Below are 26,623 nucleotides of genomic sequence, written 5' to 3'. Positions count from 1 at the left end.
TCATCAATAACTTTTATCTGTAATTATATTCAAAATTAGCATATGATTATATTCGTATATAACTTACTATTTTTTTATTTTCAATTTTTGTTTTTTGAATGGCGAATAATAACACAAGATCACTTATATTTTACATGCATTATAATTTCTTTATAATTTATGCCTCTACAAAATGTACCATGAATATTAAATAAAAAGATATATAACTTAATAATTAAATAAAAAAAAAAATTTGTCCTCCAGAATTTTGGAAGAGAAGAAGAGGGAGCCAAAAATAGCAACAATTCTCCAACTACATCAGCCGCAGCCTACAGTTGTGGGTTAAGAAGTAGAAGCTAATCCTCATGAAATGCCTAGTTTGTCAATGGTTTGTACATAGATATAGATACCAAAGCCCTTTCTATAAATATGTTATACAATAATGCTCTCCCAACATGGGAATGCTAGTTACCAGAACTCAATTCATCATCAGAGTCTGTCTGCATATCATCTAATATGTCAGGAAGTGAAGCCAACGATGAGTCATCATCAGATACAGATGCCGATGCCTTAACTTCCTCAGCATTTCCACCAGCAGAAGTAACCTCGTTGCCTTTCTCTACCAAGATGGTCTTTCTTGATGCCACTGCATGACCTGTTTGATTTAAGTCCCCATTACTGGAAGCAACTTTGGCCGAAACAAGTTCCTGAAGTGGTACCGTGGATTCTTGAATTTGCTGGGTGTCAACCATAGTTTCATCTTCTTTACTTGTTTCTGCAACTGCATTGGCTGCTGCTGCCTCCTGCTCGGTTGTCTCTGGAACTATTGTGCCGGATGAACTGGGAACTGAAGATTTTTCTGCATAATGAACTTCTATAGCTTCAGAAGACTCTGCCACTTCTGGGGTGTTCTTATCCTCACTACTCAAAGGAATACCTGGATCATTGCCATCTTCCAACCACCTATTGTACAGGTCGTCATCGTCTGAATCAGGATGGATATATCCTGTTCCTTTTATGCCACTTGGAAATCGGGTGGAATTTTGCTGATCACTAGAATATATATTGTCTGGGAATTTGTGGCTAACTAAATAACCCGGCTTTTGATCTGCAGCAGGCAAATCATCAATTGGAAGTGCCCTGGGATGTATGAGGAGCTCCAAGGCTAAAAGAGCGTGTGCACAGAATTCAGCCAGCTTTGTTCCAGTCTCTTGTTTGCCTGCAGTAACCCATTTTCAGTGGTTTATAAGAAGAATGGGAAAAAAGTACATGAAAAATCTAAAGGGCAGGCTATTGAACAGCATCAGTTTGACAAAGATCATCCAATGCCAGATGTTACAGTTGTCTTTACTTGACAAGCTCGGGCCTAAAATTATGTTCAACTGGCTTTTCTTTCCTAATTAGCATCTGATATTTATACAACGCAAATGCTTCATAGTTCACTGTGAGGTTTGTTCAATGAATATCCTCTTAGATGATGCTTTAACCTGCCTAGTTTCCTAGATTAATCAAGAGAATCAGCAAAAGATCTCTATCTGAAGCTTACTAGAAGAAATTACAGAAATTGTTTAAGCTCATTATTAGTTTAACGGCACCTCCACTTGCAGCTGTTGTCCTCAAATTACAATGAAAAACAGAAGACACAAAACTAATTGGCAATAATGATTACCTCTACGGAAAAGCTCAAGAGATTGGGCTAAATATGCAGGTCGAACACGAGATGGGGAAAGAAGAGATGCCAGAAGTGCACGAAATGCTGCAAGCTGAAAATCAGCCCAAATTGCGGTTGATTCATATGGCAGGAATTGACTAATTTCCTGATTTGCATATCCTCCTTTGCAACAATTCATTGCTGTTTTTACCAGAAGAATATCAATGTCTGAACGCCAACCCTCAGATCTCAGAGAACCACCCTGCAAAAAGATTAATGCATTGCACTCGTTAGTTGATTTCAATTAAAAGTATCATTACCTTTTAACTAAAAGAAAAATGAGCACAAACAACCAAGGAATTGATGGAGTTCCATGAATCTGAGAATTAAGGGTGTAACCCAGGCCCATCCATAAATAAATGCAAATTTGTTCCTGTTAAGATTAATCCCATAACAGTTCAGGAAATTTTTTGTACATAGGCGGATATTCCTTTGGTGCCAATATTAGTATATATAACTTATACTTTTTATTTCCAAAAAAAAAAAATCCCATAACAGTTCAAGGATGATTTGTTTGCTTCCCTGACTATACAGTAGTAGTGAGCTAGGGCAAGAATATACAGGGTTTTAAGAGCTAAGCTCGTAAGTGAATAAAAGGGCCGGGCTAGGGTAAAAGTTGCACAAGCTATTTGCAGCATCACAAATATCATGACCCTGTTAAGACACTAGACCTTGGGAGCCCATTACATCCTTGGCCTGTCTGGCACATTGGCTCCATTTCATTTGTCTTAGAGCTAAACAACTAGCAGCTAACAAGTTTACATTAAATCAATCAGTAATCAACAATGTAACAGGATTTCCAGTTATATACAGAAGTGATGTCACAGCATGTGAATGGATGACCAGTGCACTACTAGAAATCATTAAAACAGAACTTACAATCCATGATCATAGGAAGTAGTTGTTAGTTGACTCTAATATACTTCTCAACAACAAATGCTCAACTATACTGAGATATAGCATATGACGTTAGCATTCTTGTATATAAACTCAGTTGTTTGGCTAGTAATCCCCATAACCAAAATTCTTCTAACTAATAGCAACCATGAACTAATAACAACAGAATTGGTGGATCGATAAGTGAAAGGAAAAGGCAACCATAATTTCAGATAGAGAACAATTTCCATGAATTACCAAGTGAGATGAAAAATATCTTTATACACCTACAATCAACATACATACCACTGTAAGAACAGCTTCTAATGCCTCAAGCGCAGCTATCTTCACAGAAATTGGACTCGCTAGGTTGTTATTGGGTGCTTCTGATTCCAAAGCAGTTGTATCTAGTTGTGACTCAAGTCCAGAGTCATTACGATGCTTTCTTTTTCTCCGTCTAGACTGCACTAATGTTCCAGTAGAAGTCTTGGAACTTCCACCAGAGGGCTTCCCACAACTATCATCACTAATCAGCTTCAAATCTGCAGATGCATTGTCAATAACTTCCTGTGCAAGATGTATCGCCATTCCTGATCGGAAAGTGACTAAATTAGTAACACTAACAGATCAGGCTTCCGTGACATAAATCGAAGAAAGCAATGAAAAACGAAAAAATATACTCTCAACAGTCTCATATTTCAAGTATGCATGTAGAATAAGATCCCATAATATGTAATTGTACTTTTCTCTTTCATTTTTTGACAGGGAATCTCACAAATATTATTCCAGGATGTATTTCCAACTTCCAACTGCATTTTGGGTCCTATGTTGGACAAACAAGATAATATCTGACACATTGAAGAATAAACAGAAGACATAATAGCCTCACAACAAGCCAAACATAACTTTGGCAGGAAGAACTCCATATTGCAATTTTAATATTGTATCATGAAGATATTATTGCCGAAGTTTGGCAGAAAGAACTCCATAGTGCAACATGCCAAAGAATTTAAAAAAGAAATGAAAATGCCAAAGGATATTCTCAATGGTCTATTCAATCAAGAGAAACAACAACAATAGATACAAAGGCATGCATACAAGCTTGAAGATAATTGCTTGCCAGATATTTTCAAAAGTTCAAAAAAGAAAAAATAAGAGATTCTAAGAACTACCAACGCCCGTGGATATCAGCAACATCCTCGTGATCGAGTAGACCCTTATCCTCAACTCTGGAAGTGCACATTTCCTGAAGTACCTTGTAATGAGTCTTACTATACATGCAGCATACGGAAGAAGCTGACTGCAAAAAGAACATAAATGAGTGGAAGACTGGATGTGATAAGACAAGAGAACAGAAATGACATACAATCAAGAAAACACAGGCACACAGTTGGAATTAGATATTAAAACTGGGACCAATTTCAAATATATTGTCTTAGCACACCTATATAAAATACAGTTAACTGTATTTCTTACTATTAAGGTTGGTCTTCATATACCCTAGACCTTAAGGGCTTTGCCTTTATATTACTGAAACCTATACCAAACCTATATTTTCATGTTGTTACCCCTTCCCTCCTAGAGTTAAAGCCTCGGTATTTAACTTTCGAACTTAGTTCAAGCTTATCTCCAAATTCATTCTTGTATCACTGCCCTCACCATGTGAGGCTTTATGAAATCAATTGTGTGAAACTTCATGCCCACTTTGTTCACCTTGAATTTCAGATACATTTTATGACTTATAAGTTGCACCTGTCATGCTTCAGAGAGTCTAACTAAAAAATGTTGAATTGGATTGCAGGTAAATTATCCATAACAATTGACAGGTGAATTGAAGTCCGATTGGCACTACAAATGAAAAAGTCTCTGAAAAAACAGTTTCCATTTAAATTAATATGAGGAAGAAAAGAAAAAAAAAATAGTCTACCTACGGATACTTTTTATGATTGCACTTAGGAGCTCCAAGCTGCATAAGTGCAAAACTGGAAGTTCTGAACAAATAAACTCTTGTTGCGTGGAGGTCATGAAGGGAAACATAGTGCGAGGCAAAGAGCCATCCACCATCAGTACTCTCTCAACAAGTGCTAACAATGATTGAATGGGAACAGTTACCTACCAGTCAAAACATAAGATACTTTTAGAAGAATAAGAGACAAAATATATAAAGGATTCTGGCTTCCTCTTCCAACAGAAGAAGTATTTTCATGGCTTGTATAATACAACAATACCTGAACAGGGTAAGGGCTCGTAAGCATTGTACAACAGCAGAACATGAGGATAGAGACCCTTGATATGACCAATCGCTCCGGCCTCAGTGTGGCATCAACTGAAGCTCCAGTTTGACCTCCTAAGGAAGGTGGTGGATCCTTACCAGGTGGAACCAATAATCTAATCGCCTCATTGCGTTTGTTCTCTGCAAGACATGTATTAATTGTATCATTTTTAGCCCTTGGATTAGCAAAGTGAATAGCATAGATAGTGCTAACAAATACCTTCTTCTAGACCTTGAAATAAATCATTCAAGTGTGAATTTATAGATAATAAAACCTTCTGTATCATTAAGGACCAGCTTTCTTCATCTCCCCTTAATCTAGGGAGCAATGCCAGACAATGAGCAAGTTTCTGAAATAGAACAAAAACATGATGTTTATAATGCCAGTTTTTGTTCCTGACGTAGCTTGCTTGTAGAGCTAACCACCATACTGATTCAGAAAAGAAACTCATTACCTTTAAAATATCATCACTGCATTTTGCAGATAAAATCTTTGAAGCAATAGCAGTTTCAATCTGCAATGACATCAGTAAAAGCGTTAACTATCAAATTAAGTTGAGGTTAATCTTTGCCAGGCATCAATCAAACATCGGGTACCAATATCATAAAAGATATATCTCTCAACCAATATTATTGGCTCTCAGGTATTATACTTTGCTAAAACCTGCTACTGCATTAATATGTTACTGCTAAATTTAGTTTTCTACTTACGTAAGATCCTTTGATAAACAACAGTAATAACACGTCTAGTTTGGAATAGCTTTCACATCATGGTTATTAGCATGTATGTCTATGATGTAACCCGTGTTATATCATATTGTATCAGTTGCAAATTTCAAAAATGTAATATCTGAACACCACAAGGTAATAATTTTTTTGAAATAAAAGTGTAAGTGTATTAAGTGTTGGCGCCAAGGGAGCGCCATCCATGTACAAAAGATTTAGATGTCAATTAGTGTATCTGCAATAGATGTAAAACCTTCAATGCTATCAAGATTATGTCCTAACGTAATAGAACCAAAAAAATGAAACTATTTATCCTTGATAGAGACAAAATCGTTTTCCTTCCCCTCAAAAGCTCTAGAGTTCCAACACCACAAGGTAATAATACACGTCTTTCAAAGTACACTGATTTTATTGACAGCAATTATACGACTCTTTTAGTAACCTGCAACACAAGCAACAGACAGGCCAACTGAACCTTCCGAACCTCAATTATTCAACCCCCCAAATTGGGGGATTAAGATAGTTTCACATTTCCCTTAACATTATGTTGCTATTTAATTATCGATTTTGCCATAATTTATGACATTCTCTTTATGATATAGAAAGTTATTTTTATCACACCCAGCAAATTCTCAGTCTTACATTTACCTTCAACAAGGATTGAAAACTTCATTTTACCTTCTTTATCATAATTAGCTCTTAAACAAAGATTGACTACAATCTTTACTCTACTCTTTTCTACTTTCTTTTCCCTTACTTAAAGAATTCCTATTTTACTTCTTTCCTTAAACTTCCAAGTATTTTCTTTTGTACACAAGTTATAACTATGCCATATTATTATGCAAAAATATTTCCACCAATAGAGGAAGCCCCAATTTTGATGAGAAAATAAGAAGCTTACATTGTCATAATAACGATGAAGAGAAGCTGGAAATAAAGTAATAATCCTACATAACAGATGAATTGCTCCTTCCTGCACATCCAGCAGAGAAACAAATTAACCTTGGAAAGAAAAGAATTCTTCCATTCAATCCTTTTTCATGACCTAGTGAAGCTTGGTGTTTAAGGGAATCAGTCTTCATATGTGAGTTAGTCAGCATGCAAAGAGAGAGAGAGGATGAAAATGACACTACTGAATGCTGTCACTGGTTTCTTCACAGATATCCTGCTTTAAATGACTGGATGATCCTTTTTACACCACATTGAGCATTAAGTAACATAACTGAAGTATATCTCATCAATTGATACATCTTATATTTCGTTATCAAAAGTTCACAAAATTAACTATTTAAAAAAAATGAGAATTATCATGGTCAGATCCTGAAAATTTCCTTGATGTGGTCTTGATCACCAAAGATGATACAACTAAATTATCGAAACAAAAGAAACAAATCTATTAAAAAGTAGAATATTTGACTATGGCGTGAGGAGGGGGAAAGCAAGCCTACGATCTCCATCGAGATTTATCTCAAAAACAAAAAAAAAACGATCTCCATTGAGATACCACTTACCCATACAGCTTCTGAAGTATCCTCATTCAACAGTTTCAAAATGGGCTGAACGAGCTTCCCAGCGAGAGAAGATGAGTCTTTCTTTATATTTGGAAAATTCCCCAATCTACATCAGGAAAGAAAGTCACTGATATTATTATCATTATGTTATAGTTGACGTTTCATAGCTGATATAAGCATTGGCTACAATCTCAAATTGAAACTACATCAATAACTTTTCAGCACAAAACAAAATAAAAGCCATTACTGCCATCAAAGCCACTTACCAGTACTTATCAATAGAAAATTTAACTCAAAAAACTATTCACCATGGACTTTTTTTGGGTAGATAATATAGATTTTTAGCAAGCAACTTGGAGGATGCATGCACATATGGTCCCACACCCATGTCCTATCTCTTGCAAATTATACATGCCTTTTTACCTAGAAGTTAGCACCATTATACTTTAACAAAACCAAGCAATGAGGCATCGATGCCAACAAAGCCATAGCAGCAGTTGAGAAGATGCCTTTAACTGAAAAAGCAATGGCCTAACACTAATCCCCCATGCCATGGGGATGAGGAAAAAGATAAGTTCCTCACACTCATCCCCAATGCCATATTCTGGTCCATCTGAAAAGAAAGAAACAGCAGAGTGCTTGGGGATGTTCGATCTAACTTGGCTACATTAAGGCCATTGGCTTAAAACCTTATGTATTTTGCTAAAAAGTGCCGCACTCTTTTGGGGAGATCTTGGGTATATATCATTGACATCTTGACCAACTCACTTGTGTAAATTTTGTTTATGGTGATTAACATGGGTGGCACCCTCTTGGGGCCTTTGTTTACTATGTGTTTCGTTCTTTCTCAAAAACAAAAAAACAAATGGCTGCCAAATTTAGGATATCGCACAAAGTGATGCAACAAAAAAACATAGTAAAACAACATTAGCTAAAGAATAAAAGCAAAGTTTTTAAACGTCAAAACTATCCTCCTCCGTTTACAAGTTGAAATCTTTGGTTTGCTGAATCTTTATTACGGCACAATATTGACAATGGAAAACTTGAGGAAGAGAGGAGAGATCATTGTTAATGTGTGTCCTACGTGCCTTCGGGGAATGAATTCCCCCAACCATTTTCTTCTTTGGTGTTTAGAGGCGAGAACGTAGCAATTGCATTAGATCTTCCTAATTTCTCTTGTGGTGTCTTCATGTCAGTAGCATTGTTGTTATGAGCTTGGTTGGGGATTAGACCATGTAAACTGAGAAAAGTTCTCATTTCTCATTCCTATGTTCATCTTTTGGGTCATGTAGAAAGAAAGAAACAGGAGAGTTTTTAGAGAACTTGATTTTCTTGTGACAAAATTAGATACGTTTTCTCCTATACCCGAGTGTTCTCTGTCTTTAGGAGATCCTATTCTTCACAGAGACGATTTTGGATAACATCAGATACTTGGTTTTTAATATCTTCTAATCCCTTGGAGATGGGTGGTACCCGTGCTTGTTAATATATATTTTCCCTTTTATATCAAAAAAGAGATAAATATTGATTCCCATCCATAATAAGAGGAAGAAGAGATGAAATATATTGCTTCCAATCCATGTGTTCATGCATACACTCCCATCTCGCCATCTCAACTCCTTTGAAGTTGAAACATCATAATGAATACCATTGTATAAGAAAAGAAGATTTATTAGAAACATAGGACGTGTAAAAGGAATGATATGATCTCTCCCTTCAACATAAAAAAAGTACTGAAATGAAGAGAAAAAAACATAGATAAAACAACATAATAAAACAATACAATCTCTATGCATGATGAACAAAGAAATTCTCCTGAAAGACCAATGAGCATTGGCCCAAAAAGAAGCAACAACATCACTAACCCAAAGCCTGCAACGAACTAGGAACACCAATTAAAGATCCTCATGTTACGTCCCAATCACAGAACCCACAGACCAACGAAAAGGAAGCATCAGAAGAAATACACCCACTTCTTGACACATTGAACATTTGAATGAAATGTTGGAAGATACATAATAATTAGATACACCTATAGTTTATCAAGCTCACATACGTAATTCATGTCTATAACAATAAAAGTACATATATTAGTATCTATGGACATATACTTTAAAGAGTTATATGTAAAAGTTATATGCATATGCATGCCATATAAATGCACAAGGCTGAAAACAACAGGCACCTAACCTTGTGAATAGATCTGATAAAGAGGTACAAGCAGCCACCTTTACAATTTGAGAATCTGCTGGAGGCTGTTTGAAACATCGATACCACAAAACAACGTTACATTGGAGATAACCATCTAAAAAGAGCTGAACCATCAAACTTATGATGAAACTTAATTTTGCAATACATTCAAAAACATCGTTACATCTTTAACTGAATAGCATCTCTAAACAAAAAATGCTATCATAGAATTTAAAAAAAAAAATTGAAATAACATGGCATTTTGAGATTGGATCAACAAAGAAAATAACTCATAAGGTCTTGTCCACATTCAGAAGAACAGATAACCTACAGAATAGATGGACTAGATCTTTCACTCTGGCTCCTTTATTTACAAGAAACAAAAGAAAAGGGATGTACAACTTACACTGGAAAATCTAATTAAAATATTTTAGTTGGATAAGATGCACTAAAAGATTTTTTTGAGAGATGTTTCTTTGTGAGAGAACATGCACTAAATGATAGAGAATAGAAAATGAAAAATTTTGAACAACATTATACAGAGCAGCTGCCACATTCTTTTACGTCATAGTTTTATACTAAGATGCAATGGTACTGATCCTCAATACAATCCACCGTTCAGACAACAGAACTTGAGATCTATAGTTTTTATCACATCTGTGCATATAAATCCCCTTGATGGCTTTAGGCCAAAGAGGAAAAAAGTGATTAAAGTTGAAGGTTTTCCATCACAACAAAAACATAAATAACCATTATGTATTATATTATATCATTGGACCAAATTTAGCTCTCGCAATTCTTGGGATAAAACAATTAAAAATATAGATAACAGAATCATTAGAAAAAGACCCAAATAAACTATACTCAACAATGAAAACAACAGCTGGCAGCTGCAGCCACAACTATGAGAATGAAATGAACTCAAATATGTTGATCTTCTTCTTGTACCATGAGAAAAATTGAATTGGAAACAGTTATAAACAGCCAGTTGGGGCAACAATTACAAATATAAACTAGATAATCTACATTTAAAACAGAGAATTAGTATAAATTTAATCTACCGGAGAGTTTTTATTTCAAAAAATATATATATACTCGAGAGTCAGCTCTCAACATGCAGGCTAAAGATTTAAACTGCAAGAAAGGAAAATGACACTGTTTTAGATGCTCTTCAAAGGAAAATTCAATGAGTAACAGTTCCGAGAAGAATTTAAATCTTCAAACTTAAAGAAAGAGGAAATCCTTCAGGCATAACTGCACTGGGAATCTAGTGCCATTTATAAGAAGCAAGCAATCGATGTCCCCAAGCAGAACATATTGTTCCCGTTTATTTTATGTCCGCGAAGTTGTTGCTTTTCTAATGGTTGAATACCTTCTAATGTTTTTACTGCTAACACTTATTGGTCTTCTATTGCATCAAAAGTTTTTAAATGAGAAAACTATTACTGGCGGAGGAAAAACAAGAATAAAAAACCTTTCTTTTTTCAATAAATTCTTCAAAGCCTAGGTGCCTAAGTAGTGGTCCACAACTAGCAGACTTCCTTAGCTTCCGAACCAGCCAGTTGAAATTCCATCTTAGTTGTTACACTCCAATGACAGTCATAATGAGGTCACTCAGACCATTCCAGAAGCAGCTTGCAGTATGAAACCAGACTACTGAATAAGCTTCATTAATTATTTTCTGTTCAACTATTAAAACATGAGAATCTGGAAAAAGAAAAAACTATCAACCATAGACATCTATTAGCAGTCATGAAGAGATGATAAGATGACTGGTAGTTTTCATCATTTTATTATTGTATGAGTGCAGCAATATTTCAATTCCAGGACAGCTAGTAATTTATCAAGATATCCACTGTTACATTCAAAATTCCATTCAATCAAATAAAAACAAACAACAAGAACCCATGTGAAGAAAATACTGATCGTACATAATGATCATAACCTAAAGCTGACAGTCTTAACACACAATAGAAGTTTAGTTCCATTCACCTGAATGTGTGCCAGAACCTTGTGGAACCAATTAGAGTATGATGCCAAGAAACGATCCGAACTGCAATCTTGACAAGTCAACCCAAGCAGAGAGATTCCTGCCCAGCATTTATCTGGCTAGAATAAAATAATATTTTCAAGTTAAAAAACATTGGAGTGAGAATTCTAAAATTCTGAAGTCAAATAGACGGTGTAAAACATTAAATATTACATAATACTGAATGATACCTCCACATAATGTTTCAATTGCAATAAGAATCAACCTCAAAAGAAATTTTAGGTTTGTTTATTTTGTCCTATGAATTCCTTCCGATTCCCTGACTTTACGTAATTCTCAAAAAAAAAAATTGAGATGAATCAAGTACATAACCAGGAACTCTGTTATGAGGAAACTCCCAAATGCTTGAAATTAAAACCAGATGTTTATTCCTCACCCTTCTTACAGCTTTCCCGATAATTTGACCCAAAACAATAGAATACAGGTATTGGAGGAGTGTTTTCAATAGAATCAAGAATAGTTAGTTGGTTTCCCTTCGAGTACTTTGTTTCCAGTCATCCTATCTCTAGTGAAAGACTTACGAGACATTATAGACTTTTTAACTCACATCTGATGTAAATTCCTTCTCGTACGTGGACGCATACATCTTTTCCACAACCAAAGTTCAACATGGGAGGTTGAAATTCTATGCCATACAATGGTCTTCCAGAAACAAAACTAAGCTATAGAAGACCAAAACAGCAGCAAAATAGGAAACTTTAAGCAAAACCTTCAAATCTCCTACTTCTCTACCAACCTCTTCCAAAAATGAGTTTAACCTCTTCCTCTCATCTTGATGTCTGAAGGTTGAAGCAGCAGTTACAAACATCTCAAATGCCAAGCATCTCTAAGAGTCTCAAAAAAATGACACCTAGCTATGAGTGTGAAATCTTTTAATTTCTTAAAATAGTTCAGAACCATTATTTTATTAGATATCTAACCTATTAAATGAAAAAATTTTACAAATAAGCATCACAAAGGTGCATATCTATAGTAAAAATTAAAATATTTACACTTAAACTGAGATATCCAAGTTCCACAGCAAAAAAACATGTGAGTGTTAACCTTAATCTAAGATCTCAAATCACATACTATTAATAACTTGAGCTTAAAATTTTAAGAGCGAGTGGTTTGACTCCAAAAAATTGTTGGGCTAGTGGTGTTTGGGCCCGAGGCATAACAAATATTGTCAAAGCATGTTTGATGACTTCGGCTAGTACAATCTTGGACCTTATGGGCTTTGGGATTGTGATTGGTGAATGTGTAATGTGTGGCCTTGATAAGAACGTCAAAAAATTGACTAATGGAGATTGCGACTCCCAAAATCCAACATCAAAAAATATGTGATTGGTGAACTCCATATAAAGAGTTCAAGGTACATATTATTAATAACTTGAACTAAAGGTTTTGAAGGCTAATGATTTGGATTCAAAAAGTTGTTGGACTAGTTGTGCTTAAGCCTTGGACATTAATAAAGACAAAAGAAATAAAGGATGTTTAGACACTTAGGATTATCATATATATAACCTTCTACACTGCACCATTATAGACAGATCGTCAATGGCCAAGTTCCTATGAGTAAAATGAATGTGGCCTAAGCTTATGTTGAATCCAAGTCAAGTATTGTCCTTTAGGTGCTCCTATCTTATTTGGAAACGAGGATGGTCTCCTCTTTCATCAGGAGATTCCTTTAACTTCACCATGTGGATGGAGATCCTTCTATATGAATAATTTTTTCTTTTTCACATTAAACAAAAGAGGTACCATAAGTTAAGAACTAATCCCCCAATCCACCGAGAAGTTACTGCAAAAATCTGTCTCTAAGCTTCAAAAGGCTACGATCTGGTCCCCTGAGATCATCCATGATATCATCCTACACATTTTTCTAAATTGGTACAAGTTTCTTTATGAAAACCTTTAGTTCCTCTCATGCTACAAATGATTAAGACATCCTGAGCCATTTTCATCAAAGTAGCTTCCAAGGACCTGCTATGTTGCTCTTCCAGCTTAGTTTACGTTGATAGTATCTAGCACATCAATTTAAATGAAAAGAAAAATATCCTGCAACAATGCATACTTAATTCATATCTTCTCTACAAGAAAACACATAAGTAAGTCATATCAACTTTTGAACTCTAAGGTGTTTTGCTGAAGGCTTTCCTTCTTCTATTTTCTCTTGGACTGATTGAAGAGAAGAGGACAAGCAACCAACTGACATAGTTAATTGATGAAAAGCAGGTCTGTAAGCACTAGAAGTACTTTGACAGAAAAGGATTTTAACCTAAATTTGCAGTTTTACCTTTCTCAAAAGTTCTAAGAAGTTTCCTAGGAAAAAATTATCTATTCCAGTTCAGGACATTAATAAAAACATAGCCTAATTATCCTCCACAGGACATCCAAAAACACCAGACGCAAAACATCCATTAATCTAAATCCCAAGAAAACCATACAAATTGGTCCAATGCATGAATACTATATGTAAAGCATTAGCGTTTACCATATTGGTAGAAACCAGTGCCAACAACCGATTAACCCAATCATTGACCGCAGATTTCCAGTTCTCCACTAGCTTTTGGTCCATCTCTTCCGTGAAAGATTCTGACAAGAGTTTGTGAGTCTGGATAACAGAGACAATCTTTGATAATCCAAAAGGGTTAGATGGAAGCTGTTTCACATCTGGAACATATTCTCTAAGAAGAGTCCGAAGCATGCGAGGTTTCAAAACGACGTCGTGCATGTCCTTGAGCCGCTCCAAGGTAGCCATTGAAGCAGAGTTCGAGCTCAAGTTGCAGAACTGGAGAACGATACGAAAACGGGTTTTAGGGAGGGTTTCTCTGCTGACGTTTCCCGGGACGTTGGTCCAAAAACAGGCCGGACCAATTTTAAGAAAATTGGATTCAAACCGGACTAAACCGGAAAGTTCAAATTAGACATAATAAATAAAATATATGACGAATATAAATAAAAAATTATAAATTTGGTAGAAATACAAAGTGTTTATAGTTTTAATTATATTTAAATATTATTTTAAGTTATACTTTATCATAATTTATTAAGTATTAATTAATTCTTTAAATATTTTTAAAAAAATATTTAGCAAATAATTTTTATGTTTTTGGATAATAAATTTGTTCCAATTTTGGTATAAAACTAAAATTCTTGAAATTTTGAAAAAAAAAATTCTAAATTATCATTTATTCTTAATATAAATATTTACTTTTTAATAAAAGTAGATATATCTTACAAATATGAATTGTTTACTCATATATCATATATCATATTTAAATATAATCTATGAAAATATCAATAATTGCTTACAACATAATTAAAATTGAGTTATTAGATAATTCCATGTGATGAAAATTTAGATAATACATCTTAAATATTATAATCTTTTATAGAATATAATTCGAAATAAATTACCTTAATTTAAAAAACAATTGTTATACATATATATATATATATATAAACTCAATTTTTACCCATTTTTAAGGAATAGTTTAGTTAATACTAAATGGGTAATAATTCTTCTAGCTTAATTTGAACAATTAATTAATTGCATAATGATGAGATAAAAATAGTTTTTACCTTATTTATTTGAAATAATTTTAATTTTAAAAATGACAAAATTTATTTAATTTGCAAAGAACAAAACTCCGTTAATCTCGAACCCAATTTATTATCATTCTCATTCTATTTTTCATTCTACACGGTGAAGGAATATACTATTTTACTTAAAACTAAATTTAATCATAAAATTGGATTAATAATATAATACTATTTGTTTTTGTTGTATATAACATTTTAGAACTAAAATAATATAATCTTATATTATCAATTAAAGTTATGTTGTAATATTATAGGTAGATGATTTTATTGAGTAATAGAATAAAATTTATAAAAAAGTATATAGTTCGACCGATATAATATTTTTATTATAAATTAATTATTTCAATTTAAATTTTACCACACATCTTGTCTCTAAAAAGTAAATTGATTTTACATTGTATTTTACTTTCTTTTATCCATACGAAAGTTATATAGTAATTAGATATTAACTACAATAAATTTAACAAAAATAATTAATTTATTTTATTTAAACAATTGAAAAAATAAATTAATTAAGTAATAAAATCATAATTTAATTTCAATACCATTGATACAAGTAATATATAACGTAAAACAATAAATTGCAGTAAGTACTGTATTCGATATGTACGACCGAGCCTAATCATTATAATTATCATAAAAGTAAATATTATTTATGAACGTAAAATTTATCATTTTATTAATATGTTATGACTCGATAGAAATCAACATATAATTATTTTATTTAACGAAACTTTGATCGAGTTAGCATTTTAAAAAAGCTTATATGTGTGGAGTGATGCAATGGAAGGTAAATTTACATATTAAATTATAGTTCATACCGGACTTATCTTATTTAAGTTTATCTCGAACAATTAGTTATAGTTTAAGCGATATAAAGAATAACTAAAAAAAATATACGGAACGTTATAAGAATATGAAAATAAAGAGTATCATCTAAAATAAAAGAAGTAAACAGAATTCGAGAGAGAATTTATTATAACTTTTATAATATATTTAAAATTATTTAGAATAAATTTTTATATTAGTCTCTAAAATTTAATATTTGTAATAGTTTGATAGTTAATATTTTTTTTTATGTTACAATTTTGTTTTTAGTGTTTTGCATATGTTTTAAAAATATAATTTTCATTAATTCTTTAAGGGAAAAAAAATAAAATAGTTAGGTTATAAAACAGTTCATTTTAAATTTTAAAAATAAAAATAAAAAAGAAAGGGAAATTACATTTTTTTACTTTTTAATTATTTTTAAATTTAAAATGAATTTTTTTTTTTAAATTTATAATACTAAAATAGAACAATAATTTATTTGAGAAATTTAATGTCATTTTAAGCAATACACCAAGAAAATTTACGGGTTTTTAATTTAAAGAAATATCAAAATAAATTACATTTTAAATTATTTAATTCAGAAACTAAATTATAATTAAAATTAATTAATTAATAATTTAGGTTTAAAAAAAAATTAGTGGTAGAACGGAGAGTAATGTAATGAGTCTATTTTTAGGTAATAATTAAGAGGCCCACACGCAGTCGACATATGACGCTGACACGTGTCTTCCTGTAATAATGCCACGTTTGTTTACGGGACACGTGGCAAAGGTAAGTTCGGTGCATAAAAGAAATAGATGTAACCGATCTCTGAAGCTGAAACAAGGAAGAGAATTCCGTTCTACGTTCTTGAAGATTCAGGTACTCCGTTAGTTGTATTTTTTCACATTTTCATTCCTGAAATCTGAATTTTTATTTTCTTCCCTATTTTTCTTTGCTTTATTTTTATTATTGTTGAAATTAATTATTATTATTATAGAATTGATTTATTTAAAAATTATATGAGTCTGTGAGAATGAAAATTTGATATTCTGTTAGATTTTTTTTTAATAATAATAATTATTATTATTCTGGATTAGTAATTCTTTGTTTTATTGTGTTTAAAAAATTTTGATTTTTTTTTTGTTGGAAAATGCTGATTATGATTATTTATAAAATTAGATTCTCATATAATTTCTATAATTATATAAGATATAATGTGATTATTATATTCTAATTTTGTGTAAAAATAAATCACATAAAAATATAATTATACTTGTATTCTAATTTTGTATTTTAAATATTTATATATATGTATATAGTTAAGAGGGTATTTTAGTAATCGAGAGTAAGTTGAGAGGGTATTTTTGTAAAATACTCGTGGACACGTGTAAATATATATTACACATATATTGTATATGTGTATGGTTATAATTAAGAGTTGAAATTTTTTCAGTGTTGGACATGGCACAAGCGACAGAATTGAAAGAGAGTCAAACACTTGCAAGCTGCGATGCCTACTTTGAAGAAATTCAAACCAGGAAGAAATTGCCCCAGGCCATGCAGGAGAGACTAACATCTGCCTTCTCAGAGATCCCAGTTTCATCCTTCCAACAAGTTCCCCAAGGTGACTAAACAAATATAATATACATCCACATATATATATATATATATATATACACACACAGAGTCAGTCCTTTACCAAATTAAGATTCAGTATTTGAGCCATTTTTTGTTTTTAATAAAAAATTATGAATTCAGAATACAAACCCTTTTAGAACAAACATAACTTGTTTATTTGTACAGTAATTGAAATCCTAGCAGACACCTCCATTGGAGATGCTGTTAAGATTCTATCAGAATGCAATATTATGTCAGCTCCGGTGAGAAACCCAGAAGCTGAAAAAAGTCTAGACTGGAGAGAAAGCTACTTAGGAATCATAGATTACTCAGCAATTGTTCTATGGGTGCTGGAAAATGCTCAACTCGCTGCTGTTGCCTTATCAGCTAGCTCAGCGGCTGCAGCCGGTGTCGGTGCCGGAGCCGTTGGTGCTCTCGGAGCATTGGCATTAGGTGTCACAGGTCCTGCTGCCGTAGCCGGTCTTACGGCATTTGCTGTCGGCGCAGCTGTGGCCGGAGGCGTTGTCGCAGAGGAAGGCGCAGCTAAAGATGCTCCCACTGCTGCAGACAACTTAGGCAGGGATTTCTACAAGCTACTCTTGCAAGAAGAACCATTCAAGTCAACCCCTGTAACTCACCTCCCACTTTACTTATATTTACACTATTTAGTTTTCGAACTATACACTTAGTATACTTGGAGACTAATTTAGTTACTTGTCCTGTTAAGGTAAAATCGATCCTGAAATCGTTTCGTTGGGCTCCTTTTGTTCCTGTGGCAACAGACAGTTCGATGCTTACTGTATTATTGTTACTATCAAAATATCGATTGAGAAATGTGCCCGTGATCGAACCGCATAATCCGAAGATCAAAAACTATATAACTCAATCTGCAATTGTTCATGGACTTGATGGATGTAGAGGAAGAGATTGGTTTGATTCTATCTCTTCACGTCCAATTTCTGATTTAGGACTTCCTTTCATGTCTTCTGATAAGGTAATTGAGTAAATTTTCACTATTGAGATAATTATTTTTTTAAATTTCCTAACTTGACATTTGAAAAACAATTGTTGGTATTCTCGATTAGTTGATTAGCATTCGAAGCGATGAATTAATTCTCGAAGCTTTTAAACAAATGAAAGAACACGATATTGGTGGTCTCCCGGTCGTCGAGGGACCAAAGAATAAGATCATTGGGAACTTGAGCATGAGAGACATTCGACATTTGCTCCTCAAATCCGAATTATTCTCCAATTTTAGGTATTATCTTACGATCTTACTAATAATAATTCTTGTACTGTTTGATTATTTTCTCGTTAAGAATATTTTCTTTTCTTAATAATATTTTTAATTGTTAGGAAACTAACCGTCAAAGAATTTATGGATACGATTGTTACAACAAGAGAAGACTACGGGAGAATGATACCACCAATAACGTGCAAGCTGGATTCGAGTTTAGGCAGCGTGATATCGAGTCTTGCTTCGAACTCGGTTCATCGAATCTACATCGTTGCAGGGAGTGATAACGATGAAGTTGTAGGGGTGATTACCCTGAGAGATGTAATATCTTGCTTTATATCTGAACCTCCAAATTATTTTGATGACTATCTAGGGTTCTCGGTTAGAGAAATGTTGAATTACTGAAATTTCTCCAGTGCTTTTCAAATTGTAAAGAATAAAGGAGAGAAAAATTAAGACCAGTTGGAAATAAATTGTACCCCAGAAAATATTTATATTCAATAATTTCATTACTGTAATTTAATTGTTGGTGAGTAGATGTTTGTGCACAAAAATAATTTAAATATTTTATAACTAAAATAAATAAATGTTGATGCAGTTTAAATTTTGATAATTTTAATTATAAGGATATTTTTACAATTATTTTAACGATTAATTTTATGTATATTATAGAAATATATATAGGTTTATTAATTTATGGGGGATGTATTTTTATTAATTATAGTGAAATATTTTTTTATTAATTTTATTTGTAAATATAGATATTTTATAGAATCATATAAAAAATTAAAAATTGCATCCGATGAGACCTTTTTCGATTTTCGTTTCGTGTAATTTTTCTACCATTGTATTCACTATTTTGTTTCTCACAGGTTGACTGAAGAAAAATGTCCAACCGCAAAGGTGAGCCGACGGAGTCACTGCACCGGAAAATCCAACCGCAGGTAAGGTTTTGTTTTCTTGCATGAATAAGTACAAAACTGGTCAAAAACGGCCCACGTGAGGTAAACCACCGCCACAGGCGGCGCTGCCGTTGCTAGAGCATAGCGGCGTCGTGATGCTGGAATCCCGAAATTTGCTAGAAAATAGTTCTAACAATGATTTTTGATTTTTTTGGGGTATTTCTAGATACTTTGAGCGTGTTTTAATTTCCAAAGAAAAATTTAAAGAATCTGGGGACCTTCAGTAAGTGCAACCAAAAGTTTAGCGTTCGGACACCGATTTGGATAAGAATCCCTCATCATATTATTTGTTATGAAATTGAAGTTTAATTATAAATAATGTGGTATTTTATACGATTTAAAAAATCTCGATAATTGATAACAGGTTACTAATAGAGTCGGAACCGGTTATTATTCACTGTTGATCCTGTTTGAATGATTTTACTGTTTCAAATGCATAATATTACACTGGAGTTGGTATGATGATTCAGTGATGTTTTCTTAATGCATATATTGATTGTTCTGTGTCATTTACAGTTAAATTGTGAAACTATAAATTAAATGTAAACGGAGAATTGTTTGATTTAGTAAATGAATGAATGGTAGTCTTACTATATATCATGAGAGATGGTAGACGGACCGGATACATAGAGAATCCTACCTTGAATGTTGCCTCATACCAGACGAGGTATCGAGAATTGGTATTTTGACACTCATACCAGATGGAGTATAGGGATGATCGATTACTTGAAAATATTAAATAAGGGTTCATACGTAGTGGGGACATTCCTATAAACCCCCATGGATACCAGTAGGCAGATAAAAAAGGAAAATTTATTATTCTAGTTAATTGAATATAAGATTATGATATTGTTTGTGCTATTGACTCTATAGGTCAATTTTAAAAATTTCGCTACGTTAAGTGTACAATAAATGATTTTATTTATGATAAATAAATTTACTTAAATTAAGAGATTAATTAGTTATTTTTATAATTTTTACCAACCTTTATTTTTGTATCGGTGAGTAGTCTGACATTCTTATTAGAATAGTGTAGTTCACTATTTCATTAACCATTTCAGATCAATATAATCAAGATCTAAATCACAATCCACAAGGGGATTGCGAATATAATGTTTAGTTGTTTACTTTTTATTTATTTTTATTTTTTTAGATTGATAATTCACGTAACCTTATTGGATATTCTGAATTATTGTGTAAAGAATATTTCGTTTTCGCACTTAATTTATAATTTAATTTTTTTTTAAGTTACAAAATTAGACTAAAATTTTATTTAATTGAATTTTATAATATAAAAATTAAAATATTTGTAGTTTAAATTTTAAAGGATGTATTTGTCCCACAACTTCTTCGTGAAATAACGCAGGGGTCACACAATAACGTCTTTATTCCCTATTATTTACACTTTATATTTTAGTAAATACTTTTTATTATGACAAATTTTTATTTTTAAATTAATTTTTATACTGAAAATCGAAAAAAAAAATTTAGGAAAAAAAATTATATTATTTTAAAATGATTTTTAATATTATATAAATATAGGGGATAAAGACAGCCATGCAATTTGCAAATAAAGCATAAAACAGAAGATTGCAACTGGAATTTTAATATTTATATATATATATATATATCATATTCTTATTATATTATATTAATACATATTTAATTTTTTGGAAGGTAATATACATTTTTTATTCATATAATATAATGTTAATTAAACATATATTATATAATTTTTGTTACATATATATATATATATGTGTGAGTCGGCTGACCTGAGCCACGTCCACCCGGGCTCCTTCCTTCTCTATAATCTCTTGAAGTAGAATAAAATTCCTCTCTACTCGCGATTGATTTCGGTATAATGCTTCTCTGATATTTTCTTTCTTCGTGATTGTTTCCTGAGAAAACTTGGGGCGCCGATAAAAGTTTTTCCGAGTCGAAGCTACTCGTTTGCGTTTATTTTCAGGTGAGAATTCTCTCTTACGCTGGTGCTGTTTTGTTCTCTTCGTTTTAGCACTGGGGAATCATTTTTTGTTCATGCTCTCCGATTTATGTTTATTGGAATCGTATATGGTGGAACCCTATCTTTTCCTTGCGAAACATGTAAAGAGGCTTCTGGTTTGTTCATTTTCAAATGGATCTAGGGTTATGATTTTTCGTCAAGAATTTAATTATGGTTTCAAGTTCTGTTGCTTTTAGGTTTAATTTGAAGAGTGCTTTTACTGTTGGTTATCTCCTCCAATCAGTTTCGCAATCATATTGTTGCTTATACGTTTATTGTTTGGCACCGAATCCTTGTTATCTGCTCTTAGAGCATTGAGGCAAAAGTAAAGGCATGAATTCGTATACTCTCTTTAGGGGTCAAGATTTTTTACTTCTTTGTGTCGTCAATTATATTGTTCCCCATCCCTCAGTATTTTGTTCCATTATAGTTGTCAACCTGCTGATCTAGGCTCCATGAGAGGTTGGCTAATTACAATTGGGTTCTTTCAACTTCTTGTCTTACAGAACTTCAACCTAATACTACTTCTTGTGTTAAATCTTGTTCTCTCTATAACGACTTAACAAGACGTCCCTCCAATTTCATTTTACTTTAATTCGTTCATCTTTGACCATGTGCTATGCGCATAGGCTTGCATGTGACTGTACTGATTGGTTTATTATTGTTTTGGGCTCGTGTTGAACATATACGAAAGTGAAGGATGTCGACTCCTGCAAGGAAGAGATTGATGAGAGATTTTAAGAGGTTGCAGCAAGACCCGCCTGCTGGAATTAGTGGTGCTCCTCAAGACTCTAATATTATGCTCTGGAATGCAGTTATATTTGGGTATGTGGAGAGTGAAAATCATATTGGATATATCTTTGTTCTTTATATTTGTTGAATTTTATGCTCAGATGGTTTATAAGGATCCAGCAGAATGTTACTTACACCTTTTATTATTAACTTACAGGCCTGATGACACCCCATGGGATGGAGGTAAGAACAACTTCTGTTCATTATCTACGGGCACAATATGTAGTGTAATGTTTTCATTTTTATGTTCTGCAATTTGTGAGCCATGTATGTTTGGAGGGTATCGTAATCTTATTCTTGTTAGGATTGGTATATTCTTTTACATCTCGAGTTTCGATTCATGAGTCAAGCCAAGTATCATAACTTCTTCTACCTATCCTATATGTTGTCCTTTTCATTCCGCATTGAAATAAAAACTTATTAGATCTTATTTTATATTAACTTATTAGTTTTTATATTAGTATACGAGATTTCACTACAATATCTTACAAAAATGGTTCTTCATATTCATAGAGGAACATATATTTCTTTTCTGCATGAGAATTTTACGTAACTGGGGGACCCGTTGGGAGAGATTTCAATGGTTTTCTTATTATGCTGATTACTGCTCTGTCATAATAAAGACTAGAATTGAAGTATAGATGATCAATTGTAGAAATACTTGTATATGTTTCCTTGTTTAGACTCAAGTATCCTATGATAATTTTAATCCTTCAGGTACGTTCAAATTGACACTTCAGTTTACGGAAGATTATCCAAATAAACCGCCAACTGTCCATTTTGTTTCTCGGATGTTCCACCCTAACAGTAAGTTTCATATAAGAATTCTTTTTTCTAAGGAAAAGATGTTATGAGCATTTTCAGTAATTGATGCTTTCTATTTGCTCCTGCAGTATGGCTGAGCTTTTAAGATGTAAAAAATGGATTAAATTTTGGCTATAAAAAATATGAGTTAAGATTTGACATATATCCTACTTGTTCACAGTTGGTTATCAGGTGGGTTCACATTGGGTTTATGGTGGATAAGGTGCCGTTTCTTTACATGACCTGCCCATTAAACTTCATAATTATTTGGGCAAGGAGGGGGGTAGAGTAATTATGGAAGGAAATAAGGAAGGGAATGGAATAGGGTTAGGACTGGCAATGGGTAGGGATGGTAATTTGCACCAACCCTATTGGGTAATACTTGTTATGGTGGATTCTTTTCCCCGATCAATAATTGTTTTAAATAGAAAGCTTCTTGAACATTTAAAACTTAACTAGTATTTTTGAATTGGTAATACTAAAATGTTTTTAAGCAATAAAAATACCATCAATGGAGAGTCATTGCCGTCATTGGAGATTGGTACATTTTTTTTTCTAATCTACAAACAGGGTGGGGATAGTATTTTTATTATTATTATTTTGAAATAAAAAACATAGAAAGGGTGGGGATAGTACTATCTCAGGGACAGGAAGGCTAGAGGGTAGGTTCAGAGGAGAAAAATCACATTCCCTATCTCTGTTTCCTGCATAGGAGAATAGTTATTATCATTTTCCTGTTTCTTGAATGAGGAAAAGCCTTGTTCTCATCCTCGAAAAGGGATAAAACTTTGCCCTATTTCCCAAACAAGGATTTTATGTTCAACTGGCTTTGATTTGTTTTCTTTTTTTTAAGTCCTTTTTATCTGAAGAAAACATTTGTACTTGAGATTTTTTAAACATATTAAGTATTGGACCGCCGCTAAAGTTGAATAGTCACCACTTTAGTTCAAATATTCAAAATGAAATTAACTACTTAAATACCAAGACTTCCAAGTTTTAAAATTGGTTGCCATTAAATAGCCAAATATTTCAAATAAACATGATCAAAACATATATTAACTGGGGATGGTACAGGCAGGATACCTTCTACATAAGCCTGGATTGGGAGAAGGCTTTGCATTTGAAGTTATGTTATTGTAGTTTGAATCCCATCCTTTATGTGATCCAAATTGCTAGAAGGGAAAATATGTTACTTTGTCTTGGAAAGAGTAAAGAGGAGATTAAAGTAAAATGTTATTTCTTATTTGGATTAGAGGTGGATGGGAAGGCGAACAGGTAGTTATTATGGTTTAGTGGACAATAATATTCTTCTCGCTGTTACAGGGAATAGTTGGGTTTAAAGAAAACACTGAGAGTAAATTGATCATAAAAGGACAACGTATAACTTACATTAACTTTCTATTTATTCTCTATCTAATTTGGGAGAATAATTGTGGAATTTAGAAAGGTAGCGGGAGCATTTGGCCGAATCTTTTCTGATCTATTATTAGCTTCTCTCAAATGAGGTTATTTAATATTCTCCGAGACGAGGTTAAATTGTTAACCTTTTATATTTTCCATTCTTTTCTATATTTCAAAAAAAAACTTCCATCATTTTCATTCTCTTCATATCTCCTGAAACAAGGTTATAGATGGATTAACTTGAAAATGGCATGATAATAATTTGATCCACTTAATTCAGACAGGAATTGATTGATGTATTTCTTTGTACTGATTGCTGAGTGCTCACTTGATCACATTATGTTCCCCAAGGCAACATGTCTTAATATTGTAAACTTCTTCTGTATGATTTAGTGAGTTTTTTTTTTCTTTTTTTAATATGAATGGTATATACAATAGTTAAGATTTGTGATGGTGAACTCTGAATGGTATGAGATAAGATAACATAAAGTCAATAGGAAAAATTGGTCTGGTAACAAAGTATAAATAATTTCTTTTTGCTTAGTAATTTTTAGTGAAAAATAAAAGCAATACCGACAGAACAATCTAATCACCTACTTATTAATAAAAGTATTCAGGTTGTTTTTATGAGTAACATGTTTAACTAAATCATATTTTTTTCTTTTTTGGTTTAGTATGATATGCTTAATTAAGTAGTTTAGCAGTATTATATTGTCTAACATATTCATTTGATATAACTTTCGGGTTGAGGATTACTATGATTGGTTAATTATGTTCTATTCAGGTTATTGTAGTTGTGTTGTACTTTTAAGTTGACATGCCCCATTTGTAACCCCTGAAAACAAATTCCCAGCCATGGTTGGTATATGTATTTGGCTCACTATTATCCATTTTGCTTGCAAGATAAGATGATGCTAGTTTTAGTTTCTGATTCTGAGCTACTGTATTTTCCTTTCCTGTCCTCCAGTTTATGCAGATGGAAGCATTTGTCTGGACATTCTACAAAATCAATGGAGTCCAATATATGATGTTGCAGCTATACTCACATCGATCCAGGTACTTAACTATTTAGTGAATTTTTTATTACTGAAAGTAGGTATAGAAATTCCTATAAGGAATTTTTTTTATTACTGAGATTAGATATCAGAAATTTTTTATAGAAAATTTGTGGTAAAAACCACCTACATCATCCTTTTGTTTCTGCCCCCACTTTCTGGAAGTGCTGCGAAGAAGTAACTGGTTTCTTTGTTTTGCTAAGAACCCGATTAAACTAATCGCATAGCTCTGGGTGGCTTGGACCCAAGCCTTCATGATGAGAGTGTAGTTGACAAGTTACATGTGGTTATTAATTCATTATAGGCTCAATTATTTCTAATAACCTTGTGATTCTTTTTCTCCAATCTATTCCCAACTTAAATACTCTCATCGTTCACCTTGAGGCATGCAGCTAATCACTTACCAAGTCTCATTGCCTTTGTGTTTCTCATGTATAACCGGCAGACCAGAGATTTTGGATAGCACTGAAACTCTGGTTTAGTAATGCTCTAGCTTTCATTTCTGGCCATCTAGTTGGGTTGATTATCGGTATGATATAATGTTGAATCCTAATTGCACTGTAGAAGATAGAAAATGGATTCCTCAAACAATTAAGACATAGTTTTTAAGTACCTTGCTCTTTGTATTTCCAGTTGTCTCAAGCTTTGCATGCTTTATGTAGAGATTGAAATAATTGTATTTTTTATTTCAAAAAAAATTGGAATAACTGCACGTGGTAATGATGCCTTTATTTGCAGTCCTTGCTCTGTGACCCGAATCCAAACTCTCCTGCAAATTCAGAGGCTGCAAGAATGTTTAGCGAGAACAAGCGTGAATACAATCGGAGAGTCCGCGAAATTGTTGAGCAGAGTTGGACTGCTGATTGATTTGTCCAATAGCCTGTCTGAATAACAATGTAACTTGCACATTATGTTGAAACTCTTTTGACTTGATATGCTTCGCTGCTTTTATTAGGACGGTTGGGCCTCTTATATCAAAATGTTTGCTGTACCTGCTTATTCGCAGTTTGTCAATATTTTTGCTTCGACAGTAT

At 32.9% G+C, this 26,623-nt stretch overlaps 3 protein-coding genes across 4 annotated transcripts; 2 read left to right on the top strand and 1 right to left on the bottom strand.

The window, feature by feature from the left end:
- Window positions 1–186: 186 nt before the first annotated feature.
- On the bottom strand, window positions 187–14,152 carry LOC110807129 (proline-, glutamic acid/leucine-rich protein). Its single transcript, XM_088212612.1, has 13 exons — window positions 13,792–14,152; window positions 11,258–11,374; window positions 9,266–9,330; window positions 7,076–7,181; window positions 6,466–6,537; window positions 5,294–5,353; window positions 5,059–5,188; window positions 4,795–4,979; window positions 4,494–4,678; window positions 3,739–3,866; window positions 2,873–3,156; window positions 1,649–1,892; window positions 187–1,198 (listed from the first exon to the last, which is right to left on the bottom strand). Exons 1-13 carry the CDS (start codon window positions 14,056–14,058, stop codon window positions 444–446), a joined length of 2,598 nt encoding a protein of 865 aa, XP_088068738.1. The 5' UTR covers window positions 14,059–14,152; the 3' UTR covers window positions 187–443.
- Window positions 14,153–16,554: 2,402 nt separating this feature from the next.
- LOC110807141 (Cystathionine beta-synthase (CBS) protein) lies at window positions 16,555–19,103 on the top strand. The gene is made up of 6 exons (XM_022032176.2): window positions 16,555–16,595; window positions 17,170–17,340; window positions 17,520–17,962; window positions 18,061–18,327; window positions 18,419–18,591; window positions 18,690–19,103. Exons 2-6 carry the CDS (start codon window positions 17,178–17,180, stop codon window positions 18,973–18,975), a joined length of 1,332 nt encoding a protein of 443 aa, XP_021887868.2. The 5' UTR covers window positions 16,555–16,595; window positions 17,170–17,177; the 3' UTR covers window positions 18,976–19,103.
- A 2,196-nt stretch (window positions 19,104–21,299) lies between these two features.
- On the top strand, window positions 21,300–26,603 carry LOC110807111 (ubiquitin-conjugating enzyme E2 2-like). 2 transcript variants are annotated; one of them, XM_088212611.1, is made up of 6 exons: window positions 21,300–21,501; window positions 22,237–22,362; window positions 22,487–22,512; window positions 23,047–23,136; window positions 25,502–25,590; window positions 26,328–26,603. In XM_088212611.1, exons 2-6 carry the CDS (start codon window positions 22,238–22,240, stop codon window positions 26,454–26,456), a joined length of 459 nt encoding a protein of 152 aa, XP_088068737.1. In that variant the 5' UTR covers window positions 21,300–21,501; window position 22,237; the 3' UTR covers window positions 26,457–26,603. The 2 variants fall into 2 exon arrangements, with proteins under 2 accessions (XP_088068737.1, XP_088068736.1); XM_088212610.1 differs by having other exon boundaries at window positions 21,301–21,501; window positions 22,232–22,362.
- Window positions 26,604–26,623: the final 20 nt, after the last annotated feature.

The sequence above is a fragment of the Carica papaya genome, chromosome 2 (genome assembly GCF_054855325.1).
Source record: "Carica papaya isolate Zhongbai chromosome 2, ASM5485532v1, whole genome shotgun sequence".
In the NCBI taxonomy this organism is placed as follows: Eukaryota; Viridiplantae; Streptophyta; class Magnoliopsida; order Brassicales; family Caricaceae; genus Carica; species Carica papaya.
This window is presented reverse-complemented; position numbering and strand designations above follow the sequence as displayed.